Raw genomic sequence first — 19,282 nt, forward strand, 5'->3', positions numbered from 1 at the left:
AACTTTATGTCTGCACAGAAAGAATCTCTTTTCATTCTAAACCAAAGTTAACAGCCTGGGACTTCTAAACTGACATCTCATTACTATTACCAACATTTCCAGGGGTTTGTAAAGCCAGAAAAATACAGCAGGCTAAACGCACAGAAACTATCTGGAAGGATACACACAAACTGCTAACCTGGAGCATTTCTATGCAGGGTACAGAATCAGAAGAGGTCATGAGGGATAAACCTGTGCATTTGAAGTTTTCAAAACATGCATTCCTGTATTATTGTTAATGGCTTAAAACTACATTTAAAATGCAAGCAACAAAAGACAATGAGATAAGATGAGCCTTTGGAAGGATGCTAAATGGGCAAGAACCAATTCTAATAATATCACCATCTAACTCAAACAGAAAATAATCGTATTTGAACTTCACAACACTATGAGGTAGACAGGTCTAGTACAGACCCTTTTAATAACTAAGGAAAAGAAGGTCAAGAAAGTTAACGTCTCAGAAAACCGCATTAAATTTTTTTAAATGTTCTTCACTTTTGCCTTTAAATCAACCTCAAAAAGATCAACTTAGCTATAAACTGTGAACAAACTAGGGTTGATTACATTATATGGTTCTCCCAGAAAAATAAAAAGCTAAGAAAAAAACTTTAATCATAAGCATTTACTTAGCTGGGTTTTCATATTCAAGAAACAGAAACAATGGTCAAAACACCATAAAGTTAAAGAAGGGAAGTGGACTTGGCCCAGTGGTTAGGGCGTCCGTCTACCACATGGGAGGCCAGCGGTTCAAACCCCAGGTCTCCTTGACCCGTGTGGAGCTGGCCCATGCGCAGTGCTGATGCGCGCAAGGAGTGCCGTGCCACGCAGGGGTGTCCCCAGTGTAGGGGAGCCCCATGCACAAGGAGTGCGCCCCATAAGGAGAGCTGCCCAGCATGAAAAAAGTGTACCCTGCCCAGGAGTCGTGCTGCACACACGGAGAGCTGACACAACAAGATGACACAACAAAAAGAGACACAGATTCCTGTGTCGCTGACAACAACAGAAGTGGATAAAGAAGAACATGCAGCAAATAGACACAGAGAACAGACAACTGGGGATGAGGGTGGGGAAATAAATAAATCTTTAAAAAAAAAAGTTAAAGAAAAGGAAAATATATGTTTTATTACTATTATTATTCTCTCTCATGCTTGAAATGGTTAATGATTTCTCAGAGGCATTTTATCATAAATTAGCAATATATATATATATATAAAATAAAAAACACATTTTCCCCCTTAGATTTCAAGGTTACAGGTTTCAGGTCTCTATATAAGGTAGTTTATTCATAAAACACATGTATCCATTTTGCAAAATCTAAAGTTAAAGGACTTGGTCAAACTGTTATTTATTATGTACAGACATACTGTCTACAGACACTTATGTTTACAGGCTAGTTATATAGCTATATCTAGTTGATTTAGCAAAGCTTGAATCCTGGGCTATATATAAATAATGGTTGCAAAATTGACTCTCCTGGCCCAGAGTTCATCAGCTATCTAAAAGCCGTAATTTTACAATCCAAGATACGGCATGCTTTAAGGAATCTTTACATTAGTTAATACAACTTTTTTTTTCTCCAAAAGAATAGAGCCAAAATAGGGAGAAGTGTGGGAAACTAACCACAGGCACAATGAATTAGGAGACTATTTTTAAAAATATATCTATCCCCCTAAATAATTCAGATACCAAGGATAAGAATTTGATTTATATATGGTAATATAAATTTTAAGATACTCATTTAAAATACTTTTGACTTGATCATTGAATATAATCTGCATTTGGTTCTAAAATTCTACTCCACATAATATACACTATTAAGAGTTTAACTTTATATCTGTTTTCAAACAGTATAACGCATCTAGCGATTCCATCTCCCACAGTTGTTCAGCAATTTTAAATCTAAATGTTTTCCCTAAGAGCTAAAATTAACGAACACAAATAAGTACATTTTCAACTGAAGCAATTCTCCAATTTATTTGCAATAATCAACCATTTACTAAGAGGTTACTACTTGCCAGGTGCTATATTTTAATAACGTAATGTGCTTAAATTTTAAAAACACACATTGAATATTGATTAAAGACAGGAAGTCTTACAAAAAAAGGGTTACGAAATAAGACACATTAATTGAAAACTAACTCACTCAAAATATTTTTGATAATTGATAATTACAATTCCAAAAAGAACCAAGCTATGAAGCTGCTGAGGGTAACACAGAAAAATCTTTTAAAAATACGAACAAGCGTGCATTTAATTCACACATTTTTACAGAGCAGCTAATGTCAAAAAGTATCCCCAAACTAAATGACCGATTTTCACCTCTGGCAATAAAGTTCATAAAAATACTGAATAACTCAGTCCCATAAGATACCGACCCAAAATGTAAATTTGAGTAAGCTGAATATCGGGGGCTACCGTATAACACAATAAGTCAACCAAAAAAAGAAACTATAATCCACATTCCATAAATGGTCCCCATGGAAAATGTCTTCAGAAAATAAAGCAGTCTTCTATTTTTTTAAAGACAACGTAATATATACCTTCTCTTGCAAAATAAAGATGCCTGGTGTTTTGTTTAAGTCAAGAGATTTTCCTCAAACTGTTCCCATATACTAAGGTTTCTTCGCCTCCCTCTCCCCTCAACAGCCATCAAGTTTGGTACTTCCCTGACCACAGGGAATGAATGTCCAAGGCTTCCACCTTGAAGGGTAACTAAGGAAGGTTTTCCAAAGATAAAAAGTTCTCCCCGGCCTCAGCCACCCAAGTCTCTAACACGTGAACAAAGCTCTATAAGTCGTCAACCTTTTTACAATTTTTTTTTTAATTAAATAAGTCATGGGTTTACAGATAAATCTTGCATAAAATTGAGATCCCACAACCTACTTTTAAAGTGAACAATCCCATGAAAATTTTCAAAATTGCTGACGATTTTAAATTTGATTGCACTCATTCACAAGTAAGCCAATAAACACTTTAATCAATGGTGTTAGTTTTGAAACTGTGCTTTCAAAACTTTATAATTTGAACTCACAAGAGACACCACACCAAACAGTAGCAATAACTACACAGCACACATCTACCGTGGGGAATGTTCCTGGGTTCAGCGCAACCTACCAAAGGAAGCGCTAGGTTACCAGGCCCCCCTCTCAACAGGCCCACTCAAATAAAAAAGGAAAACAGCACAGCCCTAAGCCTAATCTTTCCGAATTCTCCACGTTCTCAACCGTCTGAAACGATTCTTATTAACCATGGTTAGGACAAATGATTAAGAATAATCAATCCAACAGAATCATTAAGTGGTTCAGTTACACACTATATAGTTCAAGAGCACGTCAAACTCAAAATGACTTTCCTTGTTAAGACAGGACAAGATTTTACCAAAAAACATCCCACATCTGATCAACAACTTTAAAAACTTACGTAACAGAAATGATAATTGTAAAGTCTGCATTTTATCCATGAATCATAGTTTGGAAAGTTCAGCATGAGCGAAATATTTCATTTTGCTTTTCAACCTATTTCCATATGCTCATCTTAAATTCTGCAAATGGCCACTGAATATTTTCTTTCCCGTAACTACTTCTACTCCTACCTACCTGTGAGTCTGAAAAACATTTCAGGTCTTACCTCCCATTCCAATGTCAATTGTTTAAAAGAACTAAGTCTGCGAGCAGGTGTAGCTCAATGGTTGAGTGTCTGCTTTGCATGTATGAGCTCCTGGGTTCAATGCCCAGTACCTCTTAAAAACAACAAACTAGATTAAATGTTGTAAGTATTAAACTATGGGACTTAGAGAACTGAACAATTAATCTCCCTTAAATAAATGCCTCCTTTCTCATTTCATTGATTTAGTAAAGTCATTAAAAGTCTCCTGTCTTGGCTCAGCAGTAGGAAAATGGCCTTTCTAAGTTAAATGAAGTGATCAACAAACCTTTTGAAAGCTAGCCTCCAATTGAAACTGAAACACACAGGCATACAGTCTGGGTAAAGGGCAATAAGGAGGAAAAACATGCCAGGGGAAGAGTTTAACTCTACAGAATAATGTAAAACAAACCTTTTTATCGAGGCCAAAAATTATTTCCTAAACTGGTTTGCCAAAAAATCCAACATAAATGTATTCACATTGGAATAAGCTTAAGGACCCAGTGTTAAAACTGTATGCTCGATTAGCTTAGCAGAGATGGAGTAAGAGATTTAACATAGCAAAGCCGTTTTCTAAACCAAAATGTTCCTGAACAGCTAAAGGGGTTCCCATCATCCTCAATGACACGTCAAAGACCCACGACCAGGCAAGGATACACCTTTAAATTTATTTACAATTGTGTTGTCCATGTAAACCTGTCCACACAAATAAACCCATTACTTTACTTTCAACAAAGCACTGAGCTTGTTAAGAGATGTCAAAACCTTATACTTGGGTTAATAAATTTCGGCTGTTAGGTGAGCCTCAAAACAAGCATTGCCCAAAAGGGTCAAAGCAAAACTTGACACCACATAGAAAAAGCCCATGAAATATAGAGGTTAGAAGAATCTTTACAAAAAGGAAAAAAAACTGAATTGCGAGAAGGCTCACCTGCAGTTGGGTGGAGGGTCTAAAGTGATGTCCGCCAGTTCCTTCTGAATCCTGGAGCCAGGGGAGGGAGAGAGACACAGAAGAGGCATTAAGGCTTTAGCGGTGTCCCCAAAACGCAGCCCCCTGCCCCAAGTGGGGCTCCACCGAGGGACGGGGCAAAGCCCCTCCCCGGGCCGGCGGTGGTCTCTCGTCCACGCCGACGCCCGGGTTCGAATCTCCCCTCCCCCCACCAGGGAGGCCCGGGGCGCGTGCTCGGCATTCCAGGGAGCCTTCCAAAGTTTCTCGCCAGTTTCCTGAGGCTGCGTGAGACGGGCCCGGGGCACACGCTTCCTGCCCCCGGGCCGGCGGGAAGGCCTCCCGCCCCCGCGCGGCTCGGCGGCCGCCCCCGAGGTGCCCTCACGTGTCCCCCCGCCCCAGGCGGGGCGCCCCCGAGCCGAGGGTCCCGGGGGCGTGTCCCCCCCCACGGCCGCCGCAGGCCCTGGGCGACGGAGCCAACATGGCCGCTCCCCGCGCGGGCCCCTCGGGCCCTCACAGACCCGCCGCGCGGGGGCCGGGCGGCCCAGGCCGCAGCGCGCGCGCCCCGGGGGCCGCGCCCCCGCCCCGCGCGCGCCCGACGGCTCGGGCCACGCGCGCCGGGTCGCCCGGGTCAGGCGGCGGGTCAGGCGGCGGGCCAGGGTTGGGGGGGGGCGCGCGGGGTGGGCGCTCGGCGGGCCCCCAGCTCGCCCCCGGCGGCGCCCAAGGGCCCTCCAGCCCCCGACGGCGCGCCGCCTGGAAGGCCGGACCCCGGCCCTCCACCCCCCGGCCAGCCCTGACACCCCGCCCAGCTGAAGGCCGCCGACCCCGGCCCCCGACCCCGGCCCCCGGCCCCCCGGCCCCCCAGCCCCCCAGCCCCCAGGTCCGCCCTGGCCCCCAGGCCAGCCCTGGCACCCCCGCCCAGCTGAAGGCCGCCGACCCCCGGCCCCCGACCCCGGCCCCCGGCCCCCCGGCCCCCCAGCCCCCCCAGCCGCCGGCTCCCCAGCCCCCCAGCCCCCAGGTCCGCCCTGGCCCCCAGGCCAGCCCTGGCACCCCGCCCAGCTGAAGGCCCCCCCCAGCCTAGCCCCTGACACCGGCCCCCCGGCCCCCCCCTGGCCCCCCAGGCCCCCCCGGCCCCCCCGGCCCCCAGGCCAGCCCCGGCAACCCCGCCCAGCTGAAGGCCGCCGACCCCGGCCCCCCGGCTCCCAGCCCCCAGGTCCGCCCCTGGCCCCCCCAGCCCCCCCCTGGCCCCCAGGCCAGCCCCCAGCACCTCGCCCAGCTGAAGGCCACCCCCACCCTAGCCCCTGACACCGGGCTCCGGCCCCCAGGCCCCCAGGCCAGCCCTGGCACCCTGCCCTGCTGAAGACGGCCCCCGGCCACACCCCAGCCCCCGGCCACCCCGCTGAAGGCTGCCCCCCACCCTAGCCCCTGACACCGGCCCCCTGGCCCCCAGGCCCCCTGGCACCCCCAGCCCCCAGGCCAGCCCCGGCACCCCGCCCAGCTGAAGGCCGCCCCCCACCCTAGCCCCTGACACCCGGCTCCCGGCCCCCAGGCCCCCAGGCCAGCCCTGGCACCCCCGCCCTGCTGAAGACGGCCCCCGGCCCACCCCCAGCCCCGGGCCGCCCCCTCGCACCTGGCCACCATCCCACCATCCGCCCTGGTGAAGGCTGTCCCCTCTTGCAGGGCACCCCGGCTCCCCTGGCCCGGGGGCCGCACAGGTGCACCCGGCCCCCGTCGGGCTCTCCCCACCTTTCCGGACCTGCCTGTCCCCCAGCGTCCTCTCGCTGCCCCTTGGGTGTCTCCGCTTCGCTCTCCCGCGGGTCCCTCTCCATCCTGCTCTGCACCCAGCACCGGCACCTCTGCGCCCCCCCCTCGGTACCAGCCCGCGACTTCACAAAGAGCCCCATCCCCCGCTCGCAGGCCGAAGCCACCAGGCACTTTACGCCCAGCCCTCGCCTTTGTCTCGGGCTCACCTAGGCGCTTGGAGCATCAAGTCACACGACAAAGTTTGGGGCCTTTAAGCTTCTTCCACTTCTAAACAGTGCCTTCCATTTTTATAACCTTTCCTCCTAACATATAAAGCCCTACGAGCTGTGTTACAACCTAAAATCTCCCGGAGGCAGCACTATAGTAAAAAAAAAACAACAAACCTAACACACACACACAGGAGACAATCTGAATCACAATGGATGTGCTTCTCTGCCCAAAGGTTTTTAGAAGGGTAGAAAGAATGGCTAGCTCTGGGGACAGAGGTTTTTAAAAAGCACTGATTGGTTTTTTCCCCCATACATCAGAGACATCAAGGGTGGAGATTGGGGAAGTTCCTTAAACCTTTCTATTTGAGGTCATTTTCTGTCCCCTACAAATCCGGTCAACTTAAGAGTTTGTTCAGCATCTCTGTGATCTATTTATGTGTCCTGCTAAATTCTACTGCAACCAAGAAGCATTTCGGTTCAAGGCATTCTGCTCTTTGACCTATTATTACATGCTGGACTCAAAGTTTGGAAACTTGGTTTCCTGATTCTCTACCTGCATCGTAACTGTATGTTAAGACTTAAACACACAGGCAAAAAATTCCTCCTGATTACAACACACATACAAGTGCATATGACTTCACTTCTTGCCAATCCTATCATAATTCACTAAGAAGGTAGTTTCTTCTTTAATGCCTAAGAAGTATTAATACCAGGCAGCGTTATCCACTTCATCTCTAAAACAAATATTTGCATAATTTCCAGAGTATTGGCAAAAGATCTGCAAGAGTAATTCATTCTTATGCTTCTCAAATTGGTACTTCTCAACCAGACCACACTCAATGCAGGCTTGCCTCTACCCAAGACATAGAAACCACTTTCCAATGTGCAGTTAATAATCTCCTGTCTGCCAATTCAGATTTCCTTTTCACTCTATCTCTTGGCATACATGGCCCTTCCAAGTCTCCGAGCAGCACCTACCTTCCAAACCAATATATTCACTGCACAGTCTCTACAGGGTCCCACTAACATCAATTTCCCCCTTAGCTCTTTTCTCCATACACTGTCCCTCTCCATTTTTTTTTAACATTTACTACTAACCTTAGTTCTGTTTTAACACTAATAGCCACTCTTTCAGCAAGGTGTTCAGCAAGCTAAATTCACTGCAAGAACAAAACACTGGTGCTAACTTTGCGTGTAGAACTACTATTTGTAGCTTCCCACCTTTCATTTTCTACCCTTACCATCTCTTCCCAGCCATTTCCAAGTAAGTTTTTAGCTTCCTTAGTATAAATGGACCAATTGTGCCCAGTGAAAAAAATCCCCCTCTCTGATTCACTGACAACAAAGAAGGCCATTTTACATTGGGTTCCCTGTGCCTCTATCCCAAATATATGCATGGACACAGATATCCAGCAACATATGAAAATACCTAGTGACCTAAAGCCAATAACTTGCCCCAGGCAGGCCAGGCCATCCCTGGAGGCTGCCCAGGGTTAAAGAAAGCGCCAACCAAAGTGGGCACGGCAGACGCTGGCGCTCTGGGAGAACCCACGCAGGGCCCATCAGCAAAGGCCCACCAAGACCCCTGGGAGGCTGAGATGCCATCAAAGCCATCCTCTGCAAATGGGAACAATCCTGCAGAGGCATCTTACCGCTTAACTCAAGCCATCCCCGCCACTGAAAACAAGCGTGTCTTTCCTCAGCCCGTCATCATCGTGCAAAGAACTTGCCCAACTTTTCAAATTTCAAGTCCGGCAGAACGACAGAACCAACTCTCCAAGGTCTGGTTAGACTAGAGATCTAAAAGCCTCCTGTGCCTTTTTATTTTCAATTCCTTTAAGAAAGGTTGCCCTACCTAGCCCTCTGATGGATTCCTTACAATCTTCCTGGTTTACTGCTTTATATTTTAATTACTCTCTACCTGAGAACAGAAGAACTTAGCAAAGGGGATCCGGGGCAACTGGATGGTTTTAAGGATCCTGGGGCTCAGAAGACAGTACTGAGGGGTGACAGGTAAAAAGTAGCTAGCTGCAGGAAAAGAAAAAGGAGAATCACTACTTGAATTCAACTTGGAAAAAAAAAAGTTAACAGTGTAAGAGAAGAGCAAACAGTATGAGAAAAATTTGAGTCTCCCTGAAATTTGGTTAGTTTATGTTCTTAAAGAGAAGGGCAAAAAATAACCTACAATAACTATCTCACAATCAGGCATTCATTCATTTGCCTCAGCGCTCCAAATCAGAAGTCTCTTGAAATTCCAGCAGAAAAACGTCTCTCTCCACCTCCTAAATTTCCTGCCCTCCTGATATGAGTTATTTATTCCTTATGCAATTTGTGAAGAAAACTCTTATTCAACAAAAGATCACATATGCAACAGGTGAGGAGGAAGTAAGCGCGGTGGAGTTGTCCCAGCAGGTATTAGTAATCACGAAGAGGAAGGACAGCCGTGGGGAGGGGTCAAGGACGCGTGATTAGTAGGACCAGTCATTTGAAATCAGGCGTGGGGGTCGTTATTAAAAAGTCAGGAGGATTGTTGCAAACTCCGGGAAGAAATGGGGGAGGCGAGCCACCGCAGCTGCAGATGGCCAGTGATGGGAAGGAAAACAGAAGAAGGCACAGAGAAAAGAACGGGGGCGTCCGAGGCCCTTGTCCGCGCGTGGGGGAACACACAGACACCCCTTGAGGCGACGCTGGGCCAGCGCGGCGGGGACGCAGGCCGGGCGCGGCCGCGGGGGGGCCGGGGCACCTACCTCTTGGCGCTGGTGGAGAGGAGTTTGGAGTTCTTGCTCATGCTGACTCGACTCTCCTTCTTCTTGGGGGTGCTGGCTTCCTTCTCGGGTGGCTGGGTAGAGGACGAAGATGAGGAGGAGCTGGTGCTGGCCCTCGAATCGTCATCCGACATAGCGAACCCCCCCGCCCCACCCCGCGAACTGCCCCTGCAGCGGGAGGGAGACACAACGGCACACACGGCGCAGGCGAGGTAAATAAAGGCGCTGTCAGCAGGGGCCCGGGCGGCGGGGGGGCGCCCCGCGCCCGCCCCCCACTCGCCCCGCGAAGTCTCCAGGCCCCGAGGGGGGTTCCCGCACCGCGGCCGGGGGAGAGGGGGGGGATGTTGTGGCCCCGGCGGGGGAAGGGGGGGGAGGAGCTGCAGGAAAGCCAGCAGCCCCTCCCCTCGTCCCCCCCCCCACCCCCGGGGCTCCCCTCGGGGAGGCAGGGAGGGGGGGGGGCTGGGGCGGGCAGGGCGAGGGCCGGGAGGGGGCGGTCCCCGGGGGGGCCCCGGGGGGGTGGGGGCCGGGCGAGGCGCTGGGGCTGGGAGCGGAGTTTGGCGAGGTCGGGAAGCGAGGAGGGGCGGGCGGGGGAGTCGGGGAGGGAAGCCGAGGCGGGGGGAGGGGAGCGGCCGGGGAGGGGGGGGTGGCCCCGGGGCGCCCGGGCTGCGTCCCCCCCCCACGCCGACGCCCCTCCCCGCAGGCCCTTCTCGCGGCCAGGCCGGGGGTCCCGAGCCCACGCCCGATCACCACCCCCGGGGAGGTGGGGGGGGGGCTCGGCCTCCGCCGCCGAAGAAATAACAATGAGCCCGCCCGCCCCGCAGGGGCGAACCGCCCCCCCCCCAGGGGGCAACGGGGCTCCCCCCAACTCCCCTCCCCCGCCCCCGGGCCCCGCGGCGGCCAGTGGGGGGCTCCCGGGGCAGCGCTGACAGTTCGATCCCCCATGCCCCCCCCTCCTGGGCCCGGACGCGGGCGGCCCCCCGCACCCCCACGCGGCCCGGGATCCCGCGGCCGGCCCCCCCGGGGCGCCCGCGCCCCCCCCTCCTCGCCCGCGCCCCCCGGGCCCCGCGGCGCGGGGCGGGGGGGCGGCGGGGGGCGCCCCGTACCCTCTCTTTGTGTCTGCGCGCGGGGCCGCCGCGGCGGCTGGTGCTGCGGCTGCGGCGGGGCCTGGCCACTCGTGGCGGTGGCCGCCGGCAGCGAGGCGGAAGTGCAGCAGCAGCAACTCTTCGCAGGCAATGGCTTCCCCGCCGCACACGCTCGCCCGGCCCCCGCCGCCCCCGCGCCGCCCCCGCCCGCGCCGGGCCCACCCACCCCGCGCCCCTCCCCCCCGCGCGCCCCGGGGGGGGCCCCGGCCGCCCCCCGCCCCCCGCGCGCGTCCCCACGCCGCCCCCGCCGCCGGCCACCTGGGCGAGGGGCGCGGGGCGCCGAGGGGGCTCCCGGGCGCCGAGGGGGAGCCGGAGCTGGGGGGGCAAGCCGGTCCCGGGGCGGGGGGGGGGGGGGCCTCTGCAGCCGAAGGCGGGGGGTGGGGCACTCGAGAGGAAGTTTTTTTTTACCACCCCCCCCCCTCCCAGGGAGGGCTTGGGCCAATCGGTCAAAAAGAGGGTGATGGGGGTGGGGGGTCAGGACTGTGGGCTGGAGAATGCCGCCACCCCTGCTCCTAAAAAGTGATCAGGAAATCCCAGCACAGGGGAGTTTTCTTGGGGCTGCCACTTGCTTCTTCTCCCTCTCGAGGGCAATTAACCTGCTAGAAGCAGAGGGGTCAGTTTTTAGGCCAGCTGCCGAGAAGACCCCCAACTGGGAGTGTTCTCAGGATATTTTAAAATTTAGCTTCTTCCAGTTCTTTTATTTTTTATTTTTGTAGAAAGTGATGTGGTTGTTAAGAAGCGGTACAAGGGATATTTCATGGCAGGTGAAACCGAAGAGTCACAGGTTGGCAAATGCGAGAAATCATGGGGAGTGAGCCACCTACTTAGACTGGATTTTTAATTTTTGGCGTCAGTTTCCATCAGATACAAAGTTTGATTTGGGGTACTTGGGCTGAAAGTTCCGGGGACCCCTGTACTTTCCTGGGCTACAATTTAAATGTTGTTCAAGTAATAATAATATTTTTAGAATAACCCGCCAGTAATTTTTCTGAATAGGTCCTTAATTTGTGTTTTTCCTGAGATTAATTTTAAAATGTTAAAGCTAGCAAGTTACTACTTAGTTTCTCACATGTCATTTCAGGTGAAGGGTACTGCAGAGATGTGTTCCATCCAAATAACAGTGCCAGGCACCGTCTTGGACATTAAGCGGGCAGCCCAGTGGGATTTCTGGGGGCCACTCATTTCAAATTGCCATCATTTTCCATGGCAACAGTGGCATCTGTCACCACGGGACACCACAACTGCACATAAAGCCCATGGCATATCCAGGAACCTGGAAAACAAGCATTCTCCCTGTGTCCTAGCTAATTCACTTCTTCTCGCCTTCAACTTGAAACTCCCAACTTTATCAAGACTCATAAAGCAATTGTACGGGCTTCTTGCTCAATCCTTACCAGGAAACCTGTATCTACCAGGAATTGTCGTAGAATACAGAAGTCCTGAAACTGCAAGGGACCTTGTAGGTCACTTCAGCCTCCCACCGCCAGAGAAGTTATCCCTTCACTTCCAGAGACAGCCTTTCGCAGAGTTGGGTTTCAGGAGTGCTGGTAGAGCAAACAGCAGTCATGACATTCTTGCCCTGTGATATTATATTTGAAAACAAACCCAAAAAATCTCCTTGAAAACCAATTGTATACTTTTTGCACTTCTAGTGAAAACGAGAAGACAAGAGAAAACCATCAGCAGAGAGAGGAAATAAACTCAGTTTGGGTGAGGAAAATAGTATAAACACAGTTATTAAAACATTGATGTACTCTTATGAAAATTTGGATGTCTGATATTTTAAAATACAAGTCTAGGCTGTGATTCCCACCAGTAAAAAAAAAAAATCATGGAGGTATGATAAAAACAAGAACTGGAAGAGATCACAGGAAAATTGAAAGTTTGATTTGCTGAAGTGACCCGGATAGTGGGTGGATTTTTTCCTTTAATCTTGATTTGTATAAACTGTATACGCGATTGCTAGTCGTAAAAAAAAAAAAAACATGTTATTTTGTGTTTCCTTGTTGATACCTGGGATGGACTGGTCCCTGAGGAAATAAAGCATGTCATCTAAAGGCTCCTCCTAAATGGGAAAGTGTTCTCTCTGCCATGTGTCTCAAAGGACACCAGCCCTCTCTTGTGTACAGTTACTGCTTATCTCTAGTACACACTAGCCCTGGTTAGTGCTTTACGATTTGGGACTGACCTACTGAGAGGGAATAAAAACCCTCAAAATGTTTAGAAGAGAACCCACTTCTCTCAAAAGTCTAATCTTCAGATCAGATTTTTAAAATCTGCAATTGTCTCAGTCCGAAAAGGCAATTCATTTGCAACCTTCCAGTTCTTCTACTTATTAACTATAAGGCCTAATGAACTGAATTGACTTCCCTGAACCTCAGTTTCTTCATCTATAAAGGACAAGAAAAATGGCGCTATACTGCGTAACAGAATTGTTGAAAGGATCAAATATTTATCTTCAGTGAAGGTGGCTTATTAATGGTTACACAAAGCAAATTATTAATGCTTCTTCCCTGGTTCCTACTTCTCAGGAATATTGTTAGGATATGGGGGTCTTTATGACTTAGAATTAATGACTAATAGTTAAGAAGCCCTCCTAGGAAAAGAGTCAAGAAATCCTAGGATTTTATTACCAAAAGGGGCCTATGCTGATCGCAGATGATTTTTGTCAGTTATGGCAAGATTGGGGGGTGGGGGAGATTCAATTACATTGGAGGAAAATATTTTTAATAGGAAAGAACTCCGATAATAATTTCAGGATTATATTAACGATCAAGATATACTGGGGAAAGGGGAATGATGGAGGCAGCTAAGAGAATTAACTGAATTTATAACACCTACTTGAAACAAGTAATGACCTTATTAAAGCTACCTGTGCCCCCTCCCCAACAGCACATAATAAATCCTCATTATTTATTTTACATCTATGGATATATTTTGAATATGCAGTACATTTTTGTGCTGGGTTATACAAAAGATACCGAAGGGTATGCAACTTTCCCCAGTCCCTCCCAATTCCCCTCCGCAGAAAGCAGTTTTCAGCGTATACTTCCGAAGTGGTCCAAGCATGCGCAAGCAAATGCTTACGAGTACACTGGACTTTGATGGGACTGCTCAGTTTACGTTTAAGACTTGCATCAAACACAGACGCTCACGGGGCGCAGCCCTGTAATGTCCCATGGGCTTTGAGAAAGCGGCCTCCAGTTTCCACCAGGACCTCTTCTGCTTCTCAGAACGCTGCAGCTCTCCTCTCCAGGTCATCTTTGGAGTATCCCGTACTTTTAAGGAGAAGCGCTTGAGGATTAAGGTGCTTACAGACCGAAGCTGAGCCTTGGGAGGGGAAACAATAAGGAGGTCCATCTTTGGGAGGACACGGCGACAGTCGACTCAAAAGAAAGAGACCCAATATAACTTTTGTTGTTGTTTTGTTGTTTTTCATTTTCACTATGATAACGTATATGCAACGGTTTCCATTTTGATCACTGCCAAGTATACAGTTGGTGATAATGACACAATGTTGTATTACCAGCACCACCTTTCATTGCCAAAATATCTCCATCACCCCAAACAGAAACTCTATTCCCATTAAGCATTAATTCTCCATTCCCCATCTGTGGCCCCAGCCCTGGTACCCTGTAACCTACTTTGTCTATCAGTCTGCATATTCTAGCTATTTCCTATAAGTGAGATCATTTAATTACTTATTTATTTCCTATAAGATTCGTCCTTTTGTGTCTGGCTTATTTCACCAAGCATGACATTTTCAAGGTCCAATCTCACTTTTGAACACTCCTGTTTTTCGGTCTGTTGCTTATACTCTGCTTCAGTATTTCATAAAGGCAACCATTCTTTTGGCCAATTTAACATCCAACGATTGTCAAGACAATTCACATTTGTCAATATGTTGTTGTTGTTGTTGTATTTAACCTACCTTATGGCGGGGTGGAAAGAATTTCCTTTTTCTGTCAAAAAAAACTTTTGTGTTTGGAATTTAAAAAGAATTTCTATAAAACCTATCTGTAAAGATGAACTCACTGCAGGTTTCAGTCATTTGTTTCATTTTATAATACTCCTTTGGCTGGAAAATCCGTTCCTCATACGGAAAGATAAGGAAGGTCTGGAGAGAAGGGTCAGCTCCATGAGGCCTGATGGGAACTGGGGCTTTGTCTTTGATTTGGGCCATTTTTCCATGAGCCTTTTTAAAAACAATAACAACAACACTGATCTCTTTGAGGATCCTCAGCATTGTCAGATTTTACTGGTCCTGAGTGTCACTATCACAGGAAGCTAGGCCTGAGCTAAATTATTTTTTTCTGCCACATGGAGGCATTGAACAACCATATGATTTTCAAAATGTACCAAGACTTGATAAAAGTCAAACGCTTTTTCAGGCAAGGGCAAAAAGGTTTGTTTGATGTCCACAAATGGATAGTGGTTAGTATGAAAGCATTATTCTCCATTTATAATTTAGCATTTAACTAACCTTCAACCTTCTATATCTACTGACACCATAAAGATAGACTGTATTGGAATATATTGGGCTGTGATTTGAGCAGTTTGGTTTACTAGTCGCCGAAACCTTTTTCCTGAAAACTTTCTCAGCTTTCTGAAATTTTGAGGAATGAAAGAGTTGGGGGGAAAAAATTACTTTTATTCCATGCCCTTATCTATTGTGAAAGATTTTTGCAAAATATCACCATCCCCCACAGCTCCATGGTGTGGGAAATCTATTGTCAGGGATCCAATTTTGAATGTATTAAGTTAGTTCCTTTCCCCCAAAATTTACCTAAATAATTGCAAACCTCAAAAGCAGTCCAAAGCAAAGATGCCACCTTGTTTTGCTAATCATATGCGATGATTTGTATTTGCAGAAAAAATACTTACGTCTGAGCCTCAGATCGATTAAACAACAAGTATTTATGAATTGCCGTGTGTGTACTTAGCACAGTGCTGGGTCTTGTGGCAGCTACAGACACATCTAAATGGTACTTTCTAGCCTCCATCGAGGGCCCAGGGAGAAAGGACTGTAATTGAGCCTGGAAGGACACATCGAACTTGAGTGGCTGGAAAGGTATTCCTGGGTATTGAAATGACATTTAAAAAGATATGGGGAAATCTGCAACCTCTTCTCAACTAGTCCAGAAAAATAAATAACAGTGTGTGTGCATGTGGAGAGAGAATGATAAAGCAAAGGTAGCAGAATGTTTAAACATTGGTCAATCTGGGTAAAGGGTATATGCATGTTCTCTGGTTTATTCTTGCAACTTTCCTGCAAGTTTGAACTAAAAAAAAATTACCCCAGAGAGAATGAAATAATGGTGGGGGAGGCATTGCTAATTTATCAAATATTTCTGTATTGTTTCACTTCTTATTTACTTTAGTAAATTTTAAAAATCCAACCGCTAAATCTTTAAAGAACAAGTATATATTCATATATATATGCAGGAAAACTCATAAAGTGCCCGGGGAGATCACAAACAGACGCACTTGGTTGAAGGATGCAGAGAAGTAGGTGGTTGGGTAGAAGGATGGAATGCAGGTAGCAGGAGCTTGCAGAGGGGCTCGGTGGTGTGTGGATTTCATAACGGCATAAAAGGCACAAGGAAAAGATATTAGAGGCATTTTAGTCTAAGGGGTATTTCAGGAAGATTAGTTTGATAGGACTTTATAGAAAAGTCAGAAAGGAGAGAAAGGAGTCCCCGAAAGCAGGGAGGGCGCAGCTGTAGGAGTCTAGGATTAGGGCAGCAGCTCCTAATTCCTAACTGTCCATGCCTATTTTAATTACTCACTATTCCGTGCTGAAGGTCTGGGTGGTCAGGAGCGCCGTTTTCCCTTCCCCACCTCCTCCGAGGCTCCATCTTTCATGCTCGCATGTGAGCACCATCAGGTGGTCCACAAGGGGCAGCTGGGGCAGGTGGTCTTCCCAGAAGGAGCTCGGGTGACCCCAGGCGGAGGCGCCATAGGCAGGGAGCCCAGCTTTGGCGGCAGAACTGCGGAATTCCCAGCTGGAGGAGTGCTGGAGGTCACCAGGTGCGCCCCGTTTTCTACTGACAGATGAAGAAGTGGAAGCCCGGCTGCGGAAGAGAACTTTCCTGAGGTCAGGCAACTAGCGAGCCAGCAGCAGAGCCGAGACCTTCTCCTTGGAAGATTGAAGTTGACTATGGGGAGTTGGGGTCTCCATATCTCTACACCTCAAAACCAAGTGGCGCCCAGGGACTGACCTCTGCAGGGCCACCCGGCACTGCTTTCCATGAAGCTGGACTTTGTCGTAGACTTTGACAGCCCCTGAGCCGTGGGCATTGAGCTGGGCACACATTCACTCCTCACACACGCACACAAACACACACACCCCTGACTCCTGAATTACATTCACGGGATTGAAAGCAATCCCAGCTCTCACAGTGAGGCAGGGACAGATATTCTCCCAACGACTGGAAGGTAGAAGTGGCCATTTCCAGGTCCCTTTTCCTCCTTGACTTCAGCCACCTTCAGAAGCCTTTTGGATGTTGGTAAAGTAGAAGGCAAGAAAATGGCAACTGAGGTTTCCCTACCTGTAAAGGGCAGAGGGTAGAAAAGTATCCTTTCTCCCTTTTCCCAAGCTGTCCCTCTCCCCTTTTCCCCCCGTCATGGGAAGGAGTATGGCTTAGAGCTGTTAAGAGCATGAATAGACCTGAGTTCCATCCTCATACTGCCTTGGGAATGTTCCTTTATTTTTATTTTTTTTTAGGAGGTACTGGGTATTGAACCCAGGACCTTGTACATGGGAAGCAGATGCTCAACCACGGAGCTCCGCCCGCTCCCCTGGGAAAGTTCTCCAACCTGCTGACTCTTTGTTCTGCCTCTGTAAAAACGAGGATAGTAAAACTCACTTCCTGAGGTTTCTTGAAGGTCAAGTGGAAAATGTCCACAAAGCGCTCAGGCGTGTCCTGGGCCCCGTGTTACCATCCCTGAGTCTAGCCCGTACCTCTGAGTTAGCGCCTAACCTTTTTCAAGGCGCAGCTCAGCATCCTCAGGCTTTCTTTAGCTGTTCCAGAATGAACAAATAAGTATAGTGTAGGCAGCCAAACCTCACTTACATACAATTTTGTGTCGTTTCCTGTGGGTCAAAAAATGGTTAGCCTAATGTAAGGGGGAAATGGAAAGGAGAAATGAGTTTATAAGGCTATGAGTCTCTAAAAAAGAGTCTGGAGGTTGTCAGAAGGAATGCCCTTATGCACAACTCAGCAGAGTCTAAGAGACAGATAAAGTAGATACAACCCCAGGTATTGGTTCTTATGAGGGATAAAGAGACCCATGAGTTCTATGGTCATGGCAGATGGGGTTCACTGCCATGGCAGATGGCCCTTCTTTGGAGCTGGTGTTTCTGCGTGATGGAACTGGACTCAGAGGGGATCTCTTTTCACAAGAATCGCATGCTACTTTACTGGAATTGTAGTTGGTGCTGGGGTTTGAGATATATTTGGGGGATTTGAATCTCTGGACTGACAATATGATGCCTGGGCCCAGAGCCTCAACAGACTTCAGCTCCTACACTCTGATTTATTGGACTTACCCCACTCAGCTAACATGGAGTTGAAGAAGGTCAACCACCACACCATGGAGCCTAGAGTGCCTACAACTGAAAGCAGGAGGATTGCATCCAGTATCCATGTGGAATCCAAGCCCCCACTTGACATAGATGTGCAATGGACACAACCAATCCAATGTCCACAGAGAAAATGTGGCATTGGTGTGGGAAGGGTGGCCATGGTGGCTGCTGGGTGCGGGGAATGGGAGGAAGAGATGAGATGTGGAGGCGTTTTCGGGACGTGGAGTTGTCCTGGGTGGTGCTTCACGGTCAATTAGGGGTCATTGTAGATCCCCCCAGGGACCACTGGGTGGAACGTGGGAGAGTGTGGGCTATGATGTGGACCATTGACTATGGGGTGCAGTGATGCTCAGAGATGTACTTACCAGGTGCAATGGATGTGTCATGATGATGGGAGAGAGTGTTGCTGTGGGGGGAGTGGGGGGTGGGGGCGGTGGGGTTGAATGGGACCTCTAATTTTTTTAATGTAATATTTAAAAAAAAAATTAAAAAAAAAAAAAAAAAAGAAACCTGGAAAAAAAAAAAATGGTTAGCAAGGGAAGGCGGAGGGTCCCTGCCCTGGTCTAGCTCCAGCTCAAGGCCAGGCTCAGGCTGGGAGCTGAGTAACCAGCTGCTGACTGAAGCCACAGCGGCGAGCACCTCTGAACGAGCAAGCTCCAACAGGTAGGTCAGAAAACGTCTGGGTTTTGCCCAGGTATGGTTCTTCCCAAAAGAGTGAGTCAGAACGGCCCAAGTATGTGACACGTCCACTAAATTGTCAGACAACTGTCAGGTGAAGGATCATTCAGAGGATTTGTGTCCATTACTTGGAATTAATTCTCTTTGTCTTTTTTTAAAAATTAATTTTGTTATCTTTTTTTAAAAGATACATAAATCACACAAAATGTTACAATAAAAAATATGAGGTTCCCATATACCCCACTCCCCACACCCCCCACTCCTCCCACATCAACAACTTCTTTCATTAGTGTGGTGCATTCATTGCATTTGATGAGTACATTTTGGAGCACTGCTGCACAGCATGGATTATAGTTTATGTTGTAGTTTACACTCTCTCCCAGTCCATTCAGTGGATTATGGCAGGATATATAATGTTCTGTATCTGTTCCTGCAATATCATTCAGGATAACTCCAAGTCCTGAAAATGCCCCCACAGCACACCTCTTCTTCCCTCTCCTTGCCCTCAA

General features: G+C 48.6%; 1 protein-coding gene and 1 long non-coding RNA gene across 2 annotated transcripts in view; one reads left to right on the forward strand and one right to left on the reverse strand.

Moving 5' to 3' along the window:
• Positions 1-9,499, reverse strand: part of LOC101447215 (ubiquitin-conjugating enzyme E2 E1) — a 71,298-nt gene extending 61,799 nt beyond the window's left edge. The window contains exons 1-2 of the mRNA XM_058290820.1: positions 9,348-9,499; positions 4,613-4,663 (exon numbers count right to left, since the gene is read on the reverse strand). Coding sequence (XP_058146803.1) covers positions 4,613-4,663; positions 9,348-9,499 — 203 coding nt within the window. The remainder of the gene's footprint in view (positions 1-4,612; positions 4,664-9,347) is intronic.
• Positions 9,268-14,541, forward strand: LOC131277075 (uncharacterized). Its single transcript, XR_009184271.1, has 2 exons — positions 9,268-9,577; positions 11,589-14,541. It is a non-coding gene; the product is annotated as an uncharacterized lncRNA (long non-coding RNA).
• The last annotated feature ends 4,741 nt before the right edge of the window (positions 14,542-19,282 follow it).

This window comes from Dasypus novemcinctus, chromosome 31 (genome assembly GCF_030445035.2).
Source record: "Dasypus novemcinctus isolate mDasNov1 chromosome 31, mDasNov1.1.hap2, whole genome shotgun sequence".
In the NCBI taxonomy this organism is placed as follows: domain Eukaryota; kingdom Metazoa; phylum Chordata; class Mammalia; order Cingulata; family Dasypodidae; genus Dasypus; species Dasypus novemcinctus.